General features: G+C 44.8%; 1 protein-coding gene across 28 annotated transcripts in view; it reads right to left on the bottom strand.

The window, feature by feature from the left end:
- The window catches only part of AOPEP (aminopeptidase O (putative)), a 378,597-nt gene that overhangs the window by 117,951 nt on the left and 238,933 nt on the right, over positions 1–21,713 (bottom strand). For 27 of the 28 annotated variants that reach the window (XR_004443283.1, XR_004443284.1, XR_004443285.1 and 24 more), the window contains one exon: positions 10,458–10,501. The exons of the other annotated variant lie outside the window; for it this stretch is intronic. Coding sequence is in view for 20 of the 27 variants with exons in the window: in XM_033236603.1 (XP_033092494.1) it covers positions 10,458–10,501 (44 nt within the window). In the remaining 7 variants the exon portion in view is untranslated. The remainder of the gene's footprint in view (positions 1–10,457; positions 10,502–21,713) is intronic. 28 annotated transcript variants of the gene reach the window in all.

Here is a 21,713-nt window from a genome sequence, read left to right as displayed (position 1 = left end):
TTCCACTGCTGCTTAGTCATTTCACAGCATCGGCCTCAGTGCAAATGGCCAATTCCCCTGTAAGTTGTGAGTGTGTGGGAGTGTGAGCATGCATGGATGTGTGCACGTGTGTCCGTGTGTGTGTGGTGGAGACAGGGGGGACTTGAAGACAGGAGGAAGCTCTCAGCGCACCTTCCATAAGGTCTCTGTTCTTTCTTAAGCTTTGTTTACTTGGGAGGGAGGCTGGAGATTCCCTTAATGGGCAGTAGCAATGTGCCAGGAGGAGGGTGGGGGCCAACTCACCAGTTAAGAGGGAAACACCAGTGAAGAAGGTCCAAGAAGAAAATGGTCCTGTGCCTCTAAATCAGGGCAGGTGACATAGAGTATTGCAGAAGCCTCCACAAGCTCTGAAAGCCCAGGGCTGCTCAGGGCTGCAGGCAGGAACCTGACCCCTCCACCAAATGAACTGTCCTCTCCAGTGGCATGTCCAGCAGCAGATAAGGAGGGGACAGTGCACTCACACCCACCAAGAACTGGTCTTCCACTGGGCAGCCTTACCTTCAATGTACATTATAAAATCTATCTTATCTCCATCCTCACACATTTCACTAGAAAATAAGGCAACCTCAAGATTACTTGTGCACAGGTAGGAAAGCGTCCTTCACTGGCTTCCTTTCCAGCCAGAGAGGGACGTTTCTGTGCCCAGAACCCTGAGGCCAAACCTCCTTTCACCCATCCTTCAAGCAATCCTCAGGAAAGCCGGAGCAAGAGGCTGACTTCTGGGCCAGGCGCAGAAGGCCAGGCTCACACCTGTAATCCCAGTGCTTTGGGAGGCTGAGGCAGGACGATCACTTGAGGCCAGGTGTTCAAGAGCAGCCTGGGCAACATGGCAAAACCCTGTCTCTACTAAAAATACAAAAATTGGTTAGGCATGGTGGCGTGCGCACATAGTCCCAGCTATTTGGGAGCCTGAGGTGGGAGAATGGCTTGAGCCTGGGAGGCAGAGGTTGCAGTGACCTGGGGACACCATTGCACTCCAGCCTGGGGACAAAGTGAGACCCTGTCTCAAATCCCCCCCCAAAAAAGAGGCTGTCTTCTGAACTGAAAACAAGTCTTTGCCTTTCCCATAAGATATTTAAGAGGAAGATGCAGAATTTGGAAAGGACTTGAAAGAGTAATAGTGACAGTCAAAAGGGGAAGCGTCCACCAGGGAGGTAAATGGAACTGAAGTTAAATATCCTGGAGAAGAGAAGTCCACGGAGCGACTTAATTGCTATTTTTGGGTGATTTTACAAAAGACAGCGAACAGCTGTTGTGCATCAGCATGGGGGAGTGAGTATGAAGACACGGACATAAATTTCCTTTGGAGAACTGTCGCTTACAGACACTTCTCTAGGGGTGGCATGGAGTGGGGGCTGGGAGTTGAGCCCTGGAATGTTATTAAGCGAGGCCCAAAGTCTTCACTGGAGAAGACTGAAAAACAGGCAACCTTCTCTATGTGGCGAACATTCGCTGGATGGCTACTGGGCAAACGCTCTGTGGAAGGCTGGATGACGGGAAAACCCAGGGAGTGACTGTCCATTGGGGACGTGTAATACACACCAGGCAGAATGCTACCAGCACTTGTAGAGATGACGGTCCTCTAGGTGTTGAAGAGCCACCGCTGCAGGTGGGACAGGTAAAACAGGACAGTAGGACGCGCATCAGGGGAGGCTTCCTAAGAATGCCTGGTGGGGCAGAGCCAATAGAAATGGAAGAAAAGCATATGGGGCAAGGACAGCAGGAGCAGGAATGCCAGTGCGGTCGTGTGCAGACTCTGTTCAGCTCGGCGGGGCTGACCTCCAGAGGGAGCTGAGAAAGAAAACAGGGGTCCTGCGGGGACTCTGGAGGCCCTGGTACCGGGCCCTGCCTTTGTCAAGGAGGCTCTGGGGCACAGCTGCAGAGGGACATGGCAGAGAACTGAGTCAAGGAAGAAAAAGCGGAGAAGAGGCTGGAGGCAGGAGACCACACCGGAACCTGCGGAACGTTTCAGCAGGAGGCAACAAGAGAGGCCCACGTGGATGTGGCATGCAGGGGACGGATCTGGAGGGCAGCACTGGAGCAGTCCAGCTGCAGGATTGGGAGACACTGTGCAGATAGTGGCCCCCAGGAATCCCTGCAGGATGACTCTCCGTAGAAAGTATGTGGCTGCATACGATGTGCCTAAGCCACAGTCTTTGGCCAACTCAGAGGGTTAGTTCATTGGCAAGTATTAAGGCAAATTCTGCTTTAACACAGTTAGTACTTACACACACAGATAGTATCCAACAGTGGCACTAAAAGTGAAACAAAAAGTCCTCTATCCACTGCCAAGAAAAGGCATAGAAGTGGAAGCTACTGCTTATTGAATACCTACTGTTTACCAGACACAATAGACAGAGTATCGTCTATACTTGACAATAACTGTGCAAGACCAACATTATTATTATTATTATTATTATTACTAAAGACAGGGTCCCACTTTCTCACTCAGGCTGGAGTGCAGCAGCTCAGTCTCAGCTCACTGCAACCCCTCCTGCAGGGATGGACAATCCTCCCACCTCAGCCTTCTGAGTAGCCGGGACTACAGGCATGTGCCACCATGCCCGACTAATTTTTGACATTTTTTGCACAGACAGGGTCTCACTATATTGCCCAACTGGTCTTTTTTTTTTTTTTTTTTGAGGCGGAGTCTCGCTCTGTCGCCTGGACTGGAGTGCAGTGGCCGGATCTCAGCTCACTGCAAGCTCCGCCTCCCGGGTTTATGCCATTCTCCTGCCTCAGCCTCCCGAGTAGCTGGGACTACAGGCGCCCGCCACCTCGCCCGGCTAGTTTTTGTATTTTTTTTTTTTAGTAGAGACGGGGTTTCACCGTGTTAACCAAGATGGTCTCGATCTCCTGACCTCGTGATCCGCCCGTCTCGGCCTCCCAAAGTGCTGGGATTACAGGCTTGAGCCACCGCGCCCGGCCAGCCCAAACTGGTCTTAAAACTCCTGGCCTCAAATGATTCCAGTCTCCCAAAGTGCTGGGATTACAGGCGTGAGCCACCGCACCCAGCCAAAAGACCAATATTATTGTCTTCATCTTAAAGACGAACAAATACAGGTTCCAGGAAATTGAGAAATGTATCCAAGGCCACTCAGATGGTACTTGAAGAGCTGGGATTTGAACCTGTGGTGCCTGGCCATGAAACCCCAGCTTTTCTTTCTGTGCTAAACTCAGGCTTCATGACACACGGGTTTCTACTATGGAACAGACAAGCTGGCAGAAGGGGTGGGCCTATGCCTGCTCCAAACCATGCTGAATTCCCCTTCTCACTAATCTCTCCTGCTGAAGACGGCCTGGCTCCTGCATGGTTGCCCTGTTTGTCTTTTTGTTGTTGTTGTTTGTGTTTTTTTGAGAAGGAGTCTCGCTCTGTCGCCCAGGCTGGAGTGCAGTGGCTGGATCTCAGCTCACTGCAAGCTCCGCCTCCCAGGTTCCTGCCATTCTCCTGCCTCAGCCTCCCGAGTAACTGGGACTACAGGCGCCGCCACCTCACCCGGCTAGTTTTTTGTATTTTTTAGTAGAGACGGGGTTTCACCGTGTTAGCCAGGATGGTCTCTATCTCCTGACCTCGTGATCCGCCCGTCTCGGCCTCCCAAAGTGCTCGGATTACAGGCTTGAGCCACTGCGCCTGACCAGTTGCCCTGTTTGTCAACCCTTCGGTTACATTTCTGAAGAGATCGGGAGACCCTTGGGAGGGTCAGAAGTGTGACAGCAAGAGAGCTCGTCAGTGAGCTGCATCCAGAGGCTAAAGGCACTCTCCGTGCATGAAGAGAACATGTGTTTTCAGATCACTTTTCTTTGGAAAGGTTCGAAACATCTTATAACCATTATTCATTTCTCATGATATCCCTATGAAGTGAGTGTCAATTGTCGTGTGGCTTCTTAGCATAGGAGCATAGGAGGACTCTGACCCAAGCCAGCAAAGGAAAAATCCAGGTTTCTAAACTTCCAGTATCAGTGTCAATATCACACTGCATCGTGCCCTATTTGGGGATTGTTAATGTGGAATAAGATGTTAAATTAGGAGAGAATGATGAAAGCATTAATTTCAGCTGCTAACAAAAATTTTTAAGGTACGATGAGTGGCCTTATCTCCCAAGGAATCATGAGAGACCATAGGAAAATATTTGATTTTCAGGGAAGAAATGGACTAATACGTTGTAGAAAGAAACTAGTATGCATGTAGCTCAGGGAAGAAACAGGATGTAGGTCTTAGGAAGAAAGATGGCGTGTGTAGTTTCTGCTGTTTTGAGCATAATTATTGAAATGGCACTGCAGGTGAATTTTTAGGTCTGGGCGTGGATTTACGCAGTGGTTAAACTCAAAGCTGATGTTTTCAAATCAAGATACTCAGAATCTAAGCCAACGGTGAATTTTTTCCCTCTGAGGTCATGTGGCTTAAATAATCGCAACAGACAAGCAGAAGCATTTCCACTGAGCCAGGACCCAGAACTTACAGGAAATTACTCCTCTGCATGTCTGATCACTATGGAAATTGATTTTATACAGAGAGCTAAAAGTACACAGACCCATGACTGCGAGTCCTGCATATCCATACTCGTGAGCGCGGACTTTCCGCCTCAGGACTGAAACCCGGGCCTGAGCCCCAGGCCTCCCGGGTATGACGAACAGCAGGTGGCTTTGCCCTCTGGCTGGCTGCTCCCTGGTGCGCTCCCACATCCTACAGGGCGACTCTGAGTGTCAATGGTCTCCAGTCCCTCGGAGCTATAAATTCGGTCACAGTTACTTAACACAGCAGGGGAGAGAATATGCTGACCACCTGGCATGATACTGGTTAGAAAAACAAGCTGTGTGTAAAGCCAAAAAGTAACCAATTGTTCATCTCTCTATGGAGTTAAAATAAATCAACAGGCTTGTGTGAAGACGGTGTTGCCCATGCCTGTATTTACTCGCTCAGCTGATTTCCAAGGTGGGGTGACGAGAATGGGATTACTGGATGGATCGGCTACTTGTGCCTATCAACGTGTTGCTGATGAACAGAAATGTCTTCATCACTCTTGACTCCTGTCTTCAGCTCCCGAGATCCTAAAGATCACAGTCAGTGCCTCTGAAGGGAAGCAATTTTCACAGGAACTAAATGACAGACTTAAAGAATTTGGAAGTGCAACCAGATAGAGGTAAGGCAGCGGAAACTGCAGAGCTCAGGGTCTGGAATGGAAAATGCCCTTTTCTGGAATTCAATTTACATCTGCATCGATGTTTACATTTAGTTAGTTTACATGTTTAAATTCCCTCTCTACATGTGGGTAGATCTCAAAGCTGTGCACAGTTACTTATTTTCTTCCTTTTGTTTTTTTTTTTTTTTGAGACAGGGTCTCACTCTGTCTCCCAGGCTGGCGTGCAGTGGCACAATCTCAGCTCATTGTAGCCTCAAACTCCTGGGCTCAAGCCATCCTCCGACCTCAGCCTCCCGAGTAGCCAGACTACAGACACGTACCACCATGCAGGCTAATTTTTTGTATTTCTTGGAGAGATGGGATTTTACCATGTTGACCAGGCTGGTCTCCAACTCCTGAGCTCTAAGGGATCTGCCCGCCTTGGCCTCCCAAAGTGCTGGGATTACAGGCATGAGCCATGGTGCCCAGCCGATTTATTTTCTTGATCAAAACAAGTCATTTGTGCTTGGGTAGATAATAAAGATTGCTGAGGTCACACTTATAAAATGAGTACCATGTAGCTCCGTGGGGGAGGAACAGTATTAGATTAAAACAAACACAGGAACATGCACACACAAACACAGTAACTGATGGGCAAGGAAAGAAGTGGAGCTCTTACTAACACTGAAACACAAGGCAGCAAGGCGTTCCGCGGGGCTCTTGCACCAGGAGAGGCAGCTGCTCAGGATTTGTCTGGGTTTTCTTCTGAGCGCTTTTAGTTTTATCTGACAGCATCTTTCTGCCTTCAAATGCTTACCCCTTTCACTCCCTCTGCCCCATCCAGACTCCCCAAACACCTGCCCTCCTGCATTTCCATTGCTACTTCAGAGTGTGACTTAGTGACAAAGAAAGAAAGGTCAGACTCAACTTTCACAACCAGTCAACCAAGTCTTATCTGTGGCAACTCTGAAGAATGCCTTGGCCACTCATTACTCTCAAACCCACCACCACCGTCACCGTCCCTGCCACAGCTCCGGCTCTCCAGCTCTCGACTGAACCGCTCTACTGGTTTCTAATTGCTGTCCTGGCTTCCAGTCCTGTCCACCCCCGTCTCTGCCACACCACCCTTGGCAGATGCCTTTCAAATCTCTTCACGGTGCTGCCTTCCTTAAACCCGTTAGAGGTACAGGTGCCTCAAGGCTCAAAGCTGGGACTGTTGAGACCCTCTATGTCCCCAGGACTCTGAACCTCAGCACAGCACTTCCTACACGGAGGCATAATGACTCGTTTCTGTTTCGTCTTCAGTAGTCAGCTAGGAGCCTCCTAGGGCTACTCCTGGGATTTATTCCTCTCAGTTCCCCCATGTCCAGCCCAAAGCCTGGTATGGGAGATGCTCAATAGAGAATGTGGAGTAAATCAAAGCAAGGGAACAATGTAAAGGCAGGAAGGCCTAGAGAGTGCTGGCCCCTGGACATTGATGGACTGGTCTAATCTGAAAAACCTTGCCTCAGCAGAATGGCTCACGTGCCTAACAGATGTACCCAAGGATCAGTTTGCAACAGAGGCCAAAGATTAGAGCCTCCGGGGGGTAGGTGTGGGGCCTTTGGAGACCTAGATAAAATTGGTACAATATGTCGCATAACTAATAGGGTAAACAGTCTGTTTTAATAGCTGAACTAGATTCTGAGATTAGTTAGCACGCAAAAAGATTTTTAATTTCAAAATATATTCTGGTATACCTGCTGAAATCAATTCATTGTAAAAGAGAAATCTCCTTAGCTTTTAAGGAGATTTTTTTTAAAAGAAGCTTAAACCTGCTAGACAAAACATGATCCTAACCGGGAGAGGTATCCTATCAAAAGGCATGTGATTGGTGATTGGGGGCTGCCATTAAGACAGGGACACTGCTCTTAAGTTCCACAATTACAACAACAAAAGTCTCTTTGTGGGCTCAGTGTGCAGCCTCAATAAATATTCACAATGATAAAATCCAGGTTCCCCCAGAGCCAGAGGGCTTAGGGGCCATCCAGATGAACTCCATAACCTTATTAGGAAGAGGATTAAAAGAGAAAAGACCTCCAAAACTAAAAATGCACTTTGTTGCTTCAGTGAAAATTGTTATATTTATGCCCTAAGAAGTTCTTTTCAAAGAATACATGGTCACCACTCAGAAACAGACTTTAGTAACAGCCTAAGAAAGTAGTACACCATTTCTATTAATTTTCTTTTTTTCTCTGTTTTAGTTCCTAAGGAAAATGCTTCATTCTGTCAGAGGACCTGAAAAGTTATTCTGGGGTAGGTACGAAGAAAAGGAAAAAAATATACCCTGTAGGTAAACTATCTTTTTTATCTTAACAGCCACATGTGATGGGATTTTTGCATGAAGAAATCCCATATGTCTGGTTTTTTTTCTTTTTTCCAAGACAGTAAATCTGAAAACATTTCAGACCTCCCAAAACAAGCCACATTTCCTTTGAGCAGCCTCCCGAAACACTTAGACAAAGTTTTATCCAGAGAGACTGCGTGGGACCTTAGAAATCCTGGCCAGTTTTCTAAGGCCCCACGCTATCTCCCTGGATAAGATTTCTTCACTATCAGAAGGCATGAACATGAAAAGGTAGAAACAAAGAAATTTATCAAATATGGGTATGTTAATCCTATATGATGCACGGGCTTGCTTTATGTGTGTGTGGGGGCAGAAAAACACAGTCAGTGAAGCAAGATCTAGTGTTTGATATACAGTCGTGTGTTTAAAGCTAGTAAGAGTTTGTTGCATTGTTCAAAATCGCTGGACGCGAGGAAGTGAAATGTTCCCAGTGTAAAAAAGGGGTGGATGTCTGGGGTGACTGATGTCCCAGCTGCCCTGGTCTGGTCATTCCACATGGTATGCATGCACCAAAATACCACACGCACCACAAATACAGACCCCTATTAAGTACTGAAAATCCTGACTAACAATAATACTTCCACTATTGAAGAAAGAATTTGGAGCCATTCTGAATGGAAGGTGAAAGAGAAGTTTACACAGAAAAAGCCAAAGCAAAAACCCAATGCTTGGAACAAAACTTCCATGTCCTCATGAGCCCCGGATCCTCTCCTGAATCTGCACGTCATCCCCGGCACCCAGTCTGGTAGCATAAGCCCTGACACTGTACCCTGGAGACACCCAGTTCACACTGCCTATAAGACAGGCTCATGGACATGGAGGTGACTGGCCTTGTATGAATCAAGTCTATGTCCGTGTCAAAGAATTCATTTCCACACTTGGAAGTCTGTTCCATGCATAAAAACGTAGTTAAAACTGTGGGTCAGAAATGAGGCAAGCAATGTTAACTCTTCTTCAAAGAAATGTTTAATTTCTCAAGATGCCTCCATTTAATGTTTGAATACCAATTTTGCTATGAGAAATTATGTTGGCCGGGCGCAGTGGCTCACGCCTGTAATCCCAACACTTTGGGGGGCCGGGGCGGGCGGATCACAAGGTCAGGAGATTGAGACCATCCTGGCTAACACGGTGAAACCTCGTCTCTACTAAAAATACAAAAAATTAGCCGGGCGTGTTGGTGGCACCTATAGTCCCAGTTACTTGGGAGGCTGAGGCAGAAGAATGGGGTGAACCCGGGAGGCGGAGCTTGCAGTGAGCCGAGATCGCGCCACTGCACTCCAGCCTGAGTGACAGAGCGAGACTCCGTCTCAAAAAAAAAAAAAAAGAAATTATGTTTCAGGGTATTCACATTTTAATGCCTAAATCAAGATAGGAAATTAGGCGAAAGTTGGAATGAACGTATTTAACCCCAAACATTGGTCCTAAGACCCTTTTGCAAACCCTCTTGGTGGTCAGCCAGCCTAAAACTGGATACCTACAAAAATGAGAATCTCCTTCCTTCCAGGGCAGTGAGCTGGTGCTGAGCCGTGTACTGAAAACATACAGGCCAGATCCAGACGGGCCTCATTCCATCCATGCTGTTTTGCTTGCTGAGGGATCTTGGAGTCTCAGTCTCCCCATTTATAACATAGTAGATAATAGCTTCTAGAGCCAGACTGCTTGGGCTAAAATCCCAGCCTGCTGCAAACAGCTGTGAGATCCTGGGCAGCTTACTCAGCCTCTCAGTAGTATCTTGGTCCTCTTTTTGGTATGATCAGGATAAACACATCATGGACCAAACAGTGTTGTTTTGAGGATTAAATGACTGTCTGCATGTGCTCACTTCAGCGCTGGCCTATAATAGTCACCACCATGACGATGCTGAACAGAACTGTACTAAGAGTTAAATGATTACTGGATCTAGATCCTGGATCCAGTGCCTGAAACACAGATGATTATAATATCTACACCAATCACTAATTGAACACCTACTTTAAAAACATATGCTAGCCCCTTTAACCCTTTCGAAAACCCTGCTAGATAGGTTAAAAAACTAAAATTTGGAGGGATTATGTGACTTGCTCCAAATGTCATAGTTAAGAAGTGGCAATCCCAGCACTTTGGGAGGCCAAGGCGGGCTGATCACTTGAAGCCAGGAGTTCGAAACCAGCCTGGCCAACATGGCGAAACCCCAACTCTACTGAAAATACAAACATTAGCAAGGTGTGGTAATCCCAGCACTTTGGGAAGCCAAGGTGGACGGATCACCTGCGGTGAGGAGTTCAAGACCAGCCTGGCCAACATGGTGAAACCCTGACTCTACTAAAAATACAAAAATTAGCCGGGCGTGGTGGGCGCCTGTAGTCCCAGCTACTTGGGAGGCTGAGGCAGGAGAATCACCTGAACCTGGGAGGCGGAGTTTGCAGTGAACTGAGATCGTGCCACTGCACTCTATCCCAGGTGACAGAGTGATACTCCATCTCAAAAAACAAAAGAAGTGGCAGAGCTGGGTTTAAAATCTAGGAGAGCCTGAGTTTACATCCCAAGCTCTTACTACTATACTACATTGTTGCTTTTAATTACACAGTATTTCCTTGTATTAAGCCACATTAACTGGAGCTGCCCTGAGTTTCCGAACCTTCCCCTCCTCCATTCTCTCCACAGCAGCGAAGGCCACAGGCTGTGCTTGGCTTGCCTCCCATCCCACTTCTGGGGCCTGACTTTGGGGATCTTCGGTCGTGCACACTGGCTCCCAACATCCACCGGGGCTCGCCCCAAAGTCTGGCTGAGGACCCTGTACTCCCACTGGCAGAACTAGGTCCCTGCCGCTACTCCACAGAAAGACTGAGCTCTCTAGGCTGTGACAAGCCAGCCAGCGGCCATGTCCCTTTCATCATGAAAACTGGGTTCTTCATTCCTACACTGGTCCTTACCTTTTTTCTTCTGGGATGTTCTCCAATAGCATTTGAAGGAAATCCTGGGATTAAAAAAAGCAAACCATTAAAGATGTCCATCAATAAATAACCCTGCCTGGAACCATGCCAGAGGCTGAGTACTCCCAGCTACAGGCAGCTCACCTGCTAGAGAAGCTAGACCTATGCTGACTTCATAGACTAGAGACTCAATTTATTAATTTCCCAGGGTTTCAATCGAATTGTTGAAAGAGATTTGTTTTGTAAAAACCAAGAACACGTTAAAAAGTGGACTGTTTGTTATTCTGACCTAATCCAACAGTCTGTTTTGTTTTGTGTTTAGCCATTTTCAAAAGGCTGGCCATCAAGTAAAGCATTATCCTCTCTACTCCCCCATCACCTCCAATTCCAGAACCTTCCCTAGAGATGCCTGTACTCCTAGAGGCTGGGAACGAACTGCAACTCTCTCGCATTGCTCTACCAAATGGTAAAGATAAATATCAAGATGATAAATATGCCATCAAGGAACAAAGACGTCCACAACTCCAAGCATGGCTCACAAGCCCCTGCCTCCACCTGCAGCCTCTTCTCATGCCCTTGTACAAGTCCTTGGTTACTGGACATTTCAGATGTTTAGATGATACGTTTTTTAGACCTAAAGGCATGGCTTACACACACACACACACACACACATCTTATTTTCCTTTACTATGGAAAATTTCAAGCACAATCAGAAGTAGACAAAACCCTCACATACCCACCAATGCCCAGCCCAGCCCACCCTCTCCCCTTCCCTCTTCCTTTGTTATTTAGAAGGAAGTCCCCAACATTACATAATTTCATCAGTAAAGGTTTTAGTAAATATCTCTAAAAGATAAAGACTCTTAAAACATAACCACAAAACCATAAACACCTAAAAAACTCAAACATTCATGTTCATTTCTATTTAACTTATACTGCGAGTACTGTGACCCCCTTTTCCAGCCCATTTAATTCTGGAATCTTGATGTGTTCTTAACTAGGGCTGTCAGATAAGAAGAGATGCCCAGTAAAATTGGGGGCATAATTACGTTAAAAAATTATTTGCTATTTAACAGAAATTTGAATTGTACTGATTTTTCTGTTCTGTATGTTTATTTGCTAAGTGTGTAATCCTAATGCCAACCTTTCCTCATCTGAAAATTTAATAAGATACACTTTCGATAAATACAGAACATGAAACAAACAAGAACAATATTTAACTTTCTTGGAACTTGGTGATATTGAGTAACAAGTAAGATCTATACTTGAAGTTTTTCTTTTAATCAATAGAAAATAATCTTTTAAAATGGGTCTGCCCAAACATGACAGACAAGAGTCACCCCAGACTGAGCCTCCCGATAGAACCACGTCTGCAGATACAGACTCCACAGGACTCTGATGACACCCATTTAACTGCAGACTGAGCCTCCCGATAGAACCACGTCCGTAGATACAGACGCCACACAGGACTCTGATGACACCCATTTAACTGCAGACTGAGCCTCCCGATAGAACCACGTCCGTAGATACAGACTCCACAGGACTCTGATGACACCCATTTAACTGCAGACTGAGCCTCCCGATAGAACCACGTCCGTAGATACAGACTCCACAGGACTCTGATAACACCCATTTAACTGCAGACTGAGCCTCCCGATAGAACCACGTCTGCAGATACAGACGCCACAGGACTCTGATGACACCCATTTAACTGCAGACTGAGCCTCCCGATAGAACCACGTCTGCAGATACAGACTCCACAGGACTCTGATGACACCCATTTAACTGCAGACTGAGCCTCCCGATAGAACCACGTCCGCAGATACAGACTCCACAGGACTCTGATGACACCCATTTAACTGCAGACTGAGCCTCCCGATAGAACCACGTCCGTAGATACAGACGCCACACAGGACTCTGATGACACCCATTTAACTGCAGACTGAGCCTCCCGATAGAACCACGTCCGTAGATACAGACGCCACACAGGACTCTGATGACACCCATTTAACTGCAGACTGAGCCTCCCGATAGAACCACGTCCGTAGATACAGACGCCACACAGGACTCTGATGACACCCATTTAACTGCAGACTGAGCCTCCCGATAGAACCACGTCCGTAGATACAGACTCCACAGGACTCTGATGACACCCATTTAACTGCAGACTGAGCCTCCCGATAGAACCACGTCTGTAGATACAGACTCCACAGGACTCTGATGACACCCATTTAACTGCAGACTGAGCCTCCCGATAGAACCACGTCTGTAGATACAGACGCCACAGGACTCTGATGACACCCATTTAACTGCAGACTGAGCCTCCCGATAGAACCACGTCTGCAGATACAGACGCCACAGGACTCTGATGACACCCATTTAACTGCAGACTGAGCCTCCCGATAGAACCACGTCTGTAGATACAGACTCCACAGGACTCTGATGACACCCATTTAACTGCAGACTGAGCCTCCCGATAGAACCACGTCTGCAGATACAGACGCCACAGGACTCTGATGACACCCATTTAACTGCAGACTGAGCCTCCTGATAGAACCACGTCTGTAGATACAGACGCCACAGGACTCTGATGACACCCATTATCTGCGAGATGGAAGCAGTAGCACAGATCTTCGCGTTACAGAACAGACAGAATTACAGAGGAATGGAAATCTGCAACCCATTTGTATGACGAGGTGTTCTTCCTCTGTCATCACACAGAAACAGCCATCACTACACTAGTGAAGCCAGCGGTCTACGTGGTGGTCCTGCTTCTACCTGTTCACGGGTGGTCACAGTCCGTTTCTTCCAGAGACAAAGTCTCCCTATTAAGAGCATTAATGAAATATTTATTTCTTGCAATGTCTGTTCTTCTGAGACTTTGTTTATTGCTGTTTGACGTGAAATAACAATACAAACAGTAATAAAACTAATGTTTAAAAAAATGGACCACACGAAGAAAATGGGAGTGGGGACAACCCCAAACTGACTGATGCCCCACAACTGAAGTCGTTCCTTGCACTTGCATATATAGAGAAAATACCAAAGGAGACAAGAGCAGTATTTAGAACACAAAGAAGTATTTTTGCTGGAGGTTCTTAGAGTTATCATTCTTATTATTTAAAAATTATTTTGCAAAAACATTGAGTTAGACATTTATTTATCACAATCTAATGTATTATTTTATAAATTTAATATATTAATAGATAACTCTGTAGATTAATTTCTCACTGGCTTGTGGATAGGATTTTTGATTCTTAAAAATCCAAGTCCTTGTAGGGGCTGGGAACAGCAGCTCACGCCTGCAATTCCAGCATTTTGGGAGACCAAGGTGGGCAGATCATGAGGTCAGGAGTTTGAGACCAGCCTGGCCAACATAGTGAAACCCCATCTCTACTAAAAATACAAAAAATTAGCTGAGTGTGCTGGTGTGCACCTGTAATACCAGCTACTTGGGAGGCTGAGGCAGGAGAATTGTGTGAACCCAGGAGGCGGAGGTTGCAGTGAGCTGAGATCACGCCATTGCACTCCAGCCCAGGCAACAATGCGAGGCTCTGTCTTGGAAAAAAAAAAAAAAAATCCAAGTACTTGTAATGATAACTTTTTACTAATTTTACTTCATTATCTCCTTGTAGCCCATACTAATGTATCCTATATTTGCCTGGTAATTTATGCTCAATTATACGGGGGAAATTACATTAATTCAACGGCAACAAGGGGAATGTAATTGCATGAGAAGCAGGAAATTCAGAGTTAACCTTAATTCTGCCCTTTTGCATTTTCCAATCACAATCGGATCCTTCTGTACAGGACTGCAGAGCACAAGTATCCAGAATTGGGTGCTGAGTTCAGGGTAAGCGCAGGAGGCCCCGGGAACCCTGCTTCGTGTTGACGGAAGGTGGTTGTCCTGCTCCCAGTGCGCTGCGATCCTGGAGCACCTGCCTCTTCCTACCCCAGAGTTCAGGCCTACAGGCAACAGAGCCGTGAGCTGGAGGCTGCCAGCGTTGCTGGGAATGACAGGCCCAGGGCATCCTGGGCATCGCTAAGACATGGGGTCTGCTTTCCCACAGGCTATGGGAACGTCTTTCTACAGCGTTCGATATTCTGTTCTGTGCTCCATCCCATTCAAGACAGCAGGTCTCATCCAAGCAGTCTCTGTACCATCTATCCATGGACTTAACCCACTGGCCCTTCTGACGCCTGCCACAGATTCCATCTTTAACCATGAAACACTCGTTTTCCTGTTTCTTTTCATAAATTGGCATATACCTCTAGAGTGGACTTACGACAGAAGCGTTTTCCACTTTCTACAGCACCAGAAAATAAAAAGAAAAATGTCTCTTATGATTATTCCTTCCTGCACCACCTCTTTTCGATTCTTTCATCTGTCTTCTTTCTTTCCTTCAGTGTATTGGCAGTTTTGTGAAGCAACGTACAGATCTTATTCGAACAAGGAGGACATTTTTCACAGCTGATTCTAGAATCATCTGACAAAGCTAGCTAGCAACAAATAGTAGGGCCCCAGTTTGTCACCTCTGCAGTAGGCCTGAAAACAAATTAAAACCAAAGCCCACCCCCACTCCCCAAAATCTAGTGATAAAACAATAGAATTTTTTGAATCTATGAAGGGCATGAAATTCTATCTGGACCCTTGGCAATGATTATAAGCCCACACTCCAGTCAGAAAATACATTCCTTCAGAATTTTTTTCATTTCCTACTTTCCTAATAATCTATATGCCAGTCAGGTCCGTCGCATACAGCTTGTTTTGATTAATACCTAATAACGCTAAATTAAGCACTACGCATTTTTAAAAAACTAACACTGATTTTGGCACATGGCTAATTTGGTAACTATTTTTTAGTCCTGGTGAAAGCATTCAACAGAAAGCAGGTACATGTAGATTCTACTGGATAAACTGACACCAGCTTGACTATTACATGGGGCTAGCAATTTCTGTCAAGTATTTTATGAATAATTATCATGTTCATGGGGAAGGGGTGGGAGGTAGTAGAGGCAAAACAAAATATTGAAGGAAGGATAGGACTGGCAGGATAAACACTGAGAAGAAATGAAATAGTCGGCCGGGCGCGGTGGCTCAAGCCTGTCATCCCAGCACTTTGGGAGGCCGAGACGGGCGGATCACGAGGTCAGGAGATCGAGACCATCCTGGCTCACACGGTGAAACCCCGTCTCTACTAAAAATACAAAAAACTAGCCGGGCGAGGTGGCGGCGCCTGTAGTCCCAGCTCCTCGGGAGGCTGAGGCAGGAGAATGGCGGGAACCTGGGAGGCGGAGCTTGCAGTGAGCTGAGATCCGGCCACTGCACTCCAGCCTGGGCGACAGAGTGAGACCCCGTCTCAAAAAGAAAAAGAAAAAGAAAAAAAAAATCATAGAAAATGTGGAAAGTGGCCAGGCATGGTGGTTCACGCCTGTAATCTCAGCACTTTTGGAGGCCGAGGCAGGTGGATCACCTGAGGTCGGGAGTTCGAGACCAGCCTGACCAACGTGGGGAAACCCCGTCTCTACCACAAATACAGAGAAACTGACTGGACGTGATGGCGGCGCCTGTGGTCCCGGCTGCTCGGGAGGCTGAGGCAGGAGAATGGCGGGAACCCGGGAGGCGGAGCTTGCAGTGAGCTGAGATGCGGCCACTGCACTCCAGCCCGGGCGACAGAGCGAGACTCCGCCTCAAAAAAAAAAAAAAAAAAAAGAAATGAAATAGTCAGGAAGAAGTCATTGTTAACACTCAAGAGAGGGCTTTTGGGGGGCTAGAAAGATGGTAATATTGGCCGGGCACGGTGGCTCACGCCTGTAATCCCAGCACTTTGGGAAGCCAAGGTGGGTGGATCACGAGGTCAGGAGATCGAGACCATCCTGGCTAACACGGTGAAACTCTGTCTCTACTAAAAAAAAATATAAAAAATTAGCCAGGTGTGGTGGTGGCGCCTGTAGTCCCAGCTACTTGGGAGGCTGAGGCAGGAGAATGGCGGGAACCCGGGAGGCAGAGCTTGCAGTGAGCCGAGATCGCACCACTGCACTCCAGCCTGGGTGACAGAGTGTGACTCCATCTCAAAAAAAAAAAAAAAAAAAAAAGAAAGATGATAATATTGAAATGCTGGACAGGGAGAGCATTTGGAAGGGAAAAGATTAAGATGTAAATCGGAAAAGAAACTGGATCATAGACCTTCATCATCAATAACTAACTAGCAATTTACACAGAAACACAAACCATTCAAGTAACTAAAAACTTAACCAGCAGCATTCAAACAAGGACAGCCTCATGGGATGAACTTCAAAAAGACGCAACTAAGAAAGAAATCTAAGTTTCAGACACAGCTTCTAACTCTTCCTCTGCACCAACCCCAGCCTCATGCTTAGCAGTGGGAGCACTGATGAACCGCACAGACCCTGCGAATTCTCACAAATATCCACACATCTGGGGAAAACAGGAATATCTTTATCTTTCTTCTTGTTTGCCTGTGGAGGGGCTGGAAGTGTTTGCTGGCAAGAGACGAGCAAAACGTGGGGAATAAACAAGTTAGGACGACTCCGGGGAGCTGCTCACGTTCTAGGGCTGTCACCTAAACTGCAGGAACATTAGTTGAGGGGACACCCGCAGTGGGAAAAGCTACACCCATGTTAGGTCACAAGAATCTTGGCAGGGGACATTTAACAAGTTTTCAAGAGCAGCCCAGCCAAATTTCCCCAACAAAGGCCGTATACACCTCCAGCGGAGCGCCTCTCCTCCTCCCCTCTACACATAACATCCAAGTTCCAAACTGTAGCTCAGAGGGAGAGAAAAACAGGCACAGGGTAAGTTGGAAAAGGAATCAAAGATAATGTTCCAATACATATGAGAATAAACGAAAGGCCAGGAGAGTGCTACCCAAGCTGAGAATGAGCAAAAAGAAACGTATGGCAACCATGCAAACTAACACAACAACAACTCACATAGAGAGAGAAAGCAGCACAACACATAAAAGACAAGGAATCCCGCCTTGAAGAAAACATAATCCAAGGAATAGAAGAAAATGCTCCATGAATACTTTACACTATAAAATAAACTAACAACTACAGAAAAAAATAAGAACATAAATTTGGTAAAATGAAAGCTCAAAGATAAGTTGACAAAACAACAAAATGAGATAAACAGAGAGATTTCATGGCAAAGGCAATACATTAAGGAGCAGTACAGGAGCACTAATAAAATAGAAACAGCATGGAAAAGAACAGACATTAAGGAAAATAACACTAATAATAAAGGGGTTGCTTGGGATGAATACAGGTCATGAAGAAGAAAAAGAGAAACGCAACTGGAAGAAAACAGGTGCAGAGGACAAAGATTATTAACACAAGGACAACTGGTAACCCTGAAATCCAGAACCCTGCAAGGGGGAAATGAATTCAAAAATACAATGAAGACATACTCACGGAAAGAAGAAAGAATAGAATTTAGGACTAAAATTAAAATGCACACTATTTTTCCAGGGGGAAAAAGGATAGAAAACCATAGATGCCAAGCCATTTCCTGATAAAATTACTAAACTTCAAAGACAGGGAAAAAATTCTTCTGCCATCTAAGAGGTATAAAGGGGAAAAAGTAGATTGACTCCAAAAGTTTCCACAGCAGGATTTAATGCCAGAAAGCAGCTGAGCCATGTCTGAAAGTTTTGAGGGCAGGATAATATAACCCAAGAATATTATATCCAGTCAGTTTATATTCCAAATATAAAGACAACAAGCAAGCATTCTGAAGCAGTAAGAACTCAGAAATCATAAAGCCTGTGAGTCTGCAACTTGAACACAAATTTGATAATGAAATTCAGCCAGCAAAGAGCTCAATCAAAATAAAATATTCATGAAAAAAAGGTAAAATAACTGGAGGTAAATACTGAAATCCTTTAACAAGCCAAGATTACACAACTGTGAAAATTATGGTCACAGTACATTTTGTAAATGAAGTAAACCTTAATATATAAAAATAATAATTAAGAAAAATTTAGAATTAAGGAGAAAGTAAAGTACATAACTATGTAATTCCTCATCTTTTTTTTTTTTTTTTCTTTCCCTGAGATGGAGTCTTGTTCTGTCCCAGGTTGGAGTGCAATGGCATGATCTTGCCTCTCTGCAACCTCCACCTCCTGGGTTCAAGCTATTCTCCTGCCTCAGCCTCTTGAGTAGCTGGGATTACAGGCGCTTGCCACCATGCCTGGCTAGTTTTTGTATTTTTAGTAGAGACAGGGTTTCACCATGTTAGCCAGGCTGGTCTCGAACTCCTGACCTCATGATCCACCTGCTTCAGCCCCCCAAAATCCTGGGATTACAGGCATGAGCCATCATGCCCGGCCAATTCCTCATCTTTTACAGTAGTGAATAAACTGATGTTTTCTAAAAATGAAATATATAAGTAAAGGGGAAAAATAATTTCAACCTCCTAATTCTTTTATAATTATGTTTCTTAACTACAGAAAATTCTTTTAGAAAATAATCTTTCTTACATTTATCTTAAGTTTGGGAAGTTATCTCCACTTTAGTTGCTTTTTCATTCATTAAATTCAAGTAAGAGAAAATTTAAAACATTTCATTAAAACGCACATATAATATATACCTATTTTTATAAAATTATTTCTGTCCAGTGACATCAATGTCTGTATACATGCATATACCATATATACATATATACACAGATACATGTATATACATCATGTATAACATATAAACATTGAGGGATAAATAGTATGATTTCTGGAACATCATTCACACAATATTAATTATAGGTATTTCTGGGTGGTGGGATTTTGAGTAATGTTTCACATTCTTTGTATTTTTCTGCATTGCTTATAATTTTTTATAATGAGTATATGCCAGTTGGAAAAGCAATAATTTCCAAACTTAATACAAAGCTACAGTAATCAAGACAATATGATACTAGCACAAGAATAGAAATAATGATTAATGGAATCAAATTGGGAGTCTAGAAGTAAATGCTTACATTAATGGTCAACTAATTTTTGGCAAGGGTACCAAGGCAATTCAATGGAGGGAGAGAACAGTCTTTTTAACAAATGGTTTATGGGACAACTGGATATTCGCATGCAAAAAAAAGAAGTTGGACTGTTATCCTCACAACATATATAAAAATTAATTCATCACGTCTGTAATCCCAGCACTTTGGGAGGCCGAGGCGGGCAGATCACGAGGTTGGGAGATCGAGACCATCTTGGCTAGCATGGTGAAACCCTGTCTCTACTAAAAATATAAAAAATTAGCTGGGCGTGGTGGCGGGCGCCTGTAGTCCCAGCTACTCAGGAGGCTGAGGCAGGAGAACAGCATGAATCCAGGAGGCGGAGCTTGCAGTGAGCCGAGACCGCGCCACTGCACTCCAGCCTGGGTGACAGAGCAAGACTCCGTCTCAAAATAAATAAATAAATAAATAAATAATTCAAAACAGATCAGAAAACTAAATATAAGGGCTAATGCAATAAAACTCTTAGAAAAAAAACATAGGAGTGAATCTTTGTGACCTTTAATTAAGCCACAGTTTCTTAGTTATGACACTTAAAGCACAATAAACCAAAGAGAAAACAGATACATTGGACTCATCAAAATTAAAAACTTTTGTGCTATAAAAGACACCATCAAGAGAGGAAAAACACAAAACATAAAATAAAACAAAATACTTGAAAATCGTATCTCTGATAAGGGACTTACATCCAAAATAAATGAAGTCCTCTGAAAACTCAAGAATAAGAGACAAATAATCAAAATTTTAAAATCAGCAAATAATCTGAACAAACATTTCTCCAAAGAACAAATGGCCCATAAGCACATAAAAAATGCTCAAAATCATTAGCCATCACAGAATGCAAATCAAAACCATCATGAGCTATAATTTCACACCCACTCAGATGGCAATAATAAAAAAATCCAGAGGGCATCAGGTGTTGGCAAGTGTGTGAAGAAACTGGAAGCCTTGTGCATTTCTGGTGGGAATGTAAAATGGCACAGTCAATATGGAAACAGTATGGCAATGCTTCAAAAAGCTAAACATAGAATTATTGTATAAGCCAGCAATTCCACTTCTGGGTATAGACTGAAAATAACTGAAAGCAGGGACTTGAACAGATAGTTTATACACTAATGGTCATAGCGGCATTATGCACAATGGCCAAAAGATGAACAAAATGCAAATGCTCATGAAGGAATTAACGGGTGAACAAAACGTGGTATATGCATGCAATGGAGCATTCAGCTTGAAGAAGGGAAGAAGTTCTGGCACACGTGCAACCTGGTGCCTCCTGAAGACATCGTGCTACGTGAAGTCAGCCACACACAAAAGGACAGACACTGTGTGGCTCCACTTACATGAGGTGCCCAGAGGAGTCCAACTCACACAGACAGAAGGTAGAATGGTGGCTGCCGGGGCTCGGGGAGGAGAGAACGGAGGGCTATCGTGATGAAATACTAACAGTATGGGAGATGGACGGTGGTAAGGATTGCACAAAAATATGAATGTACTTAATGCCACTGAACTGTGAACTTAAAAATGGCTAAAATGGTAAATTTTGTTTTGTATATTTTATCACAATTAAATGAAAATTAAAATAAAAAAAGGAAGTACTGATACATGCTACATGAACCTTGAAAACATTATGTTAAGAAAGCCAGACACAAAAGGTCAAAGCATATGATTATTTTATGTGAAATGTCCAGAACAGGCCAATCCACAGAGACAGAAAGCAGGTTAGTGGTTCTGTGGGGCTAGGGGAGTAGAAGTGGGGAAATGACTGCTAGTGATTTCTTCTGGGTTTGGTGAATATGTACTAAAATTAGATAATGATGATGGCTGAACAATCTTGTGAACATACCAAAAACCACTGACTTGTAGACTTTCACAGGGTTAACTTTATGGTATGTGAATTTTATCTCAATAAAGTTGCTATGAAGAAACAATGAAGCTGTTCAAAAGAGATAAACAGGCTGGGTGCGGTGGCTCACACCTGTAATCCCAGGACTTTGGGAGGCCGAGGCAGGCAGATCACCTGAGGTCAGGAGTTAGAGATCAGCCTGGCCAACATGGTGAAACCCCATCTCTACGAGAAACACAAAAATTAGCTGGGCATAGTGGTGCACGCCTGTAATCCCAGCTACTCGGGAGGCTGAGGTGGGAGAATCGCTTGAATCCAGGAAGTGGAGGTTGCAGTAAGCTGAGATCACACCGCTGCACTCCAGCCTGGGCGACAGAGTGCGAAT

Source organism: Trachypithecus francoisi, unplaced genomic scaffold, assembly GCF_009764315.1.
Source record: "Trachypithecus francoisi isolate TF-2019V2 unplaced genomic scaffold, Tfra_2.0 Lachesis_group16, whole genome shotgun sequence".
Classification (NCBI taxonomy): Eukaryota; Metazoa; Chordata; class Mammalia; order Primates; family Cercopithecidae; genus Trachypithecus; species Trachypithecus francoisi.
This window is presented reverse-complemented; position numbering and strand designations above follow the sequence as displayed.